Source organism: Rutidosis leptorrhynchoides, chromosome 2 (genome assembly GCF_046630445.1).
Source record: "Rutidosis leptorrhynchoides isolate AG116_Rl617_1_P2 chromosome 2, CSIRO_AGI_Rlap_v1, whole genome shotgun sequence".
Classification (NCBI taxonomy): domain Eukaryota; kingdom Viridiplantae; phylum Streptophyta; class Magnoliopsida; order Asterales; family Asteraceae; genus Rutidosis; species Rutidosis leptorrhynchoides.
This window is the reverse complement of record NC_092334.1, coordinates 325,192,501-325,193,728: the sequence shown is the minus strand read 5'-3', so window position 1 is coordinate 325,193,728 and position 1,228 is coordinate 325,192,501. Positions and strand designations below refer to the sequence as shown.

Here is a 1,228-nt window from a genome sequence, read left to right as displayed (position 1 = left end):
GCTTAATTGGTTAACAAAGTTGGCGGTGTCGAATAACCTTTATTGTGGGGTTGAAATTGGTAAAGATAAAATTCCAATTTCTCACCTTCAATACGGGACGACACTTTATTTTTTGGTTCTTTGAGTTTAGATAATAGTAAAAATTTAATGAAGCATTTAAAATGTTTTGAATTATGTTCCGGTTTAAAGATAAATTACAACAAAAGTAATCTTTTCGGGGTGGGGTTGATAAGAATGAGGTTGAGTTCATGGCTAATCTTTTTGGATGTAAGGTTGGCACATTCCCGTTTACATATCTCGGGTTACCTATTGGGGCTAATATGAACAAATTAGCAAGCTGAAAACCGGTTATTGATAAGTTTGAAAAAAGGTTGTCTGATTGGAAATCACGTGCGATGTCTTTTGGTGAACGTTTAACTCTCGTGACTTCGGTGCTAAATAGTTTGTCTTTGTATTACTTTTCGCTCTTTTGTGCCCCGCCTAGCGTGCTTAAAAAACTCGAGTGTGTGAGGAGAAATTTTTTTTGGGGTGAGGCGGGTGACAAGTCAAAAATCTCGTGGGTTAAATGGGATGATGTTATCCGTCATTGGGCGGATGGCGGACTTAATCTTGGTTCTCTTAATTGTAAAAATTTCTCATTAATCGGCAAGTGGTGGTGGAGGTTTCTTACCAAACCCACTTCCTTGTGGGTTAATGTTATCAAAGGTATTCACGGGGTCTTGGAGTTAATTAATTCGGGTGGGGTTAATTCGCTATCTTGTTCTAACTATACTTGGAGTAAAATTGTGAAAACAGGGTTCGAGATTTGATGGTTTCGGTGTGAACTTTTCCAAGTCTTTTTCAAGGGTGATCGGGAATGGAAGCAGTAAAATATTTTGGGAAGATGTGTGGGTCAAAGATAAAGCTTTAAAAGATATATTTAAGAGATTGGTGCTGCTACGGTCAAATTTGAATGCGTCGGTGGCGGATCGAGTAATTTGGATGGCTCTTCCTTCGTCCCAAATTGGTCATAGATTCGTGAGGTTTAAGGCAGATCGAATGGTGAACTGATGGAGCTGAATGAGCCACTGTCAAACGTGAAGCTTGCGGCCGAGAAAGCTGATAAGTGGTCTTGGACTTTATGCGGTTCGTGTAAAGGCCCGTCCTAATCCACCTGGATGAAGTCTTCAAACATTGCATTCATTTTAAAAGATAACTCATTTCAAAATAACCAAATGATGTATGTTTT

At 39.0% G+C, this 1,228-nt stretch overlaps 1 protein-coding gene across 1 annotated transcript; it reads left to right on the top strand.

Moving 5' to 3' along the window:
• Positions 1-395: 395 nt before the first annotated feature.
• Positions 396-1,050, top strand: LOC139888807 (uncharacterized mitochondrial protein AtMg00310-like). Its single transcript, XM_071871794.1, has 2 exons — positions 396-743; positions 796-1,050. Exons 1-2 carry the CDS (start codon positions 396-398, stop codon positions 1,048-1,050), a joined length of 603 nt encoding a protein of 200 aa, XP_071727895.1.
• Positions 1,051-1,228: the final 178 nt, after the last annotated feature.

Coding starts and splice junctions, on each gene's coding strand:
- LOC139888807 (XM_071871794.1), top strand. CDS start 396: ATGTCTTTTGGTGAACGTTTAACTCTCGTGACTTCGGTGCTAAATAGT. Junction 744..795: donor AGTTAATTAATTCGGGTGGG/GTTAATTCGCTA, acceptor TTGTGAAAACAG/GGTTCGAGATTTGATGGTTT.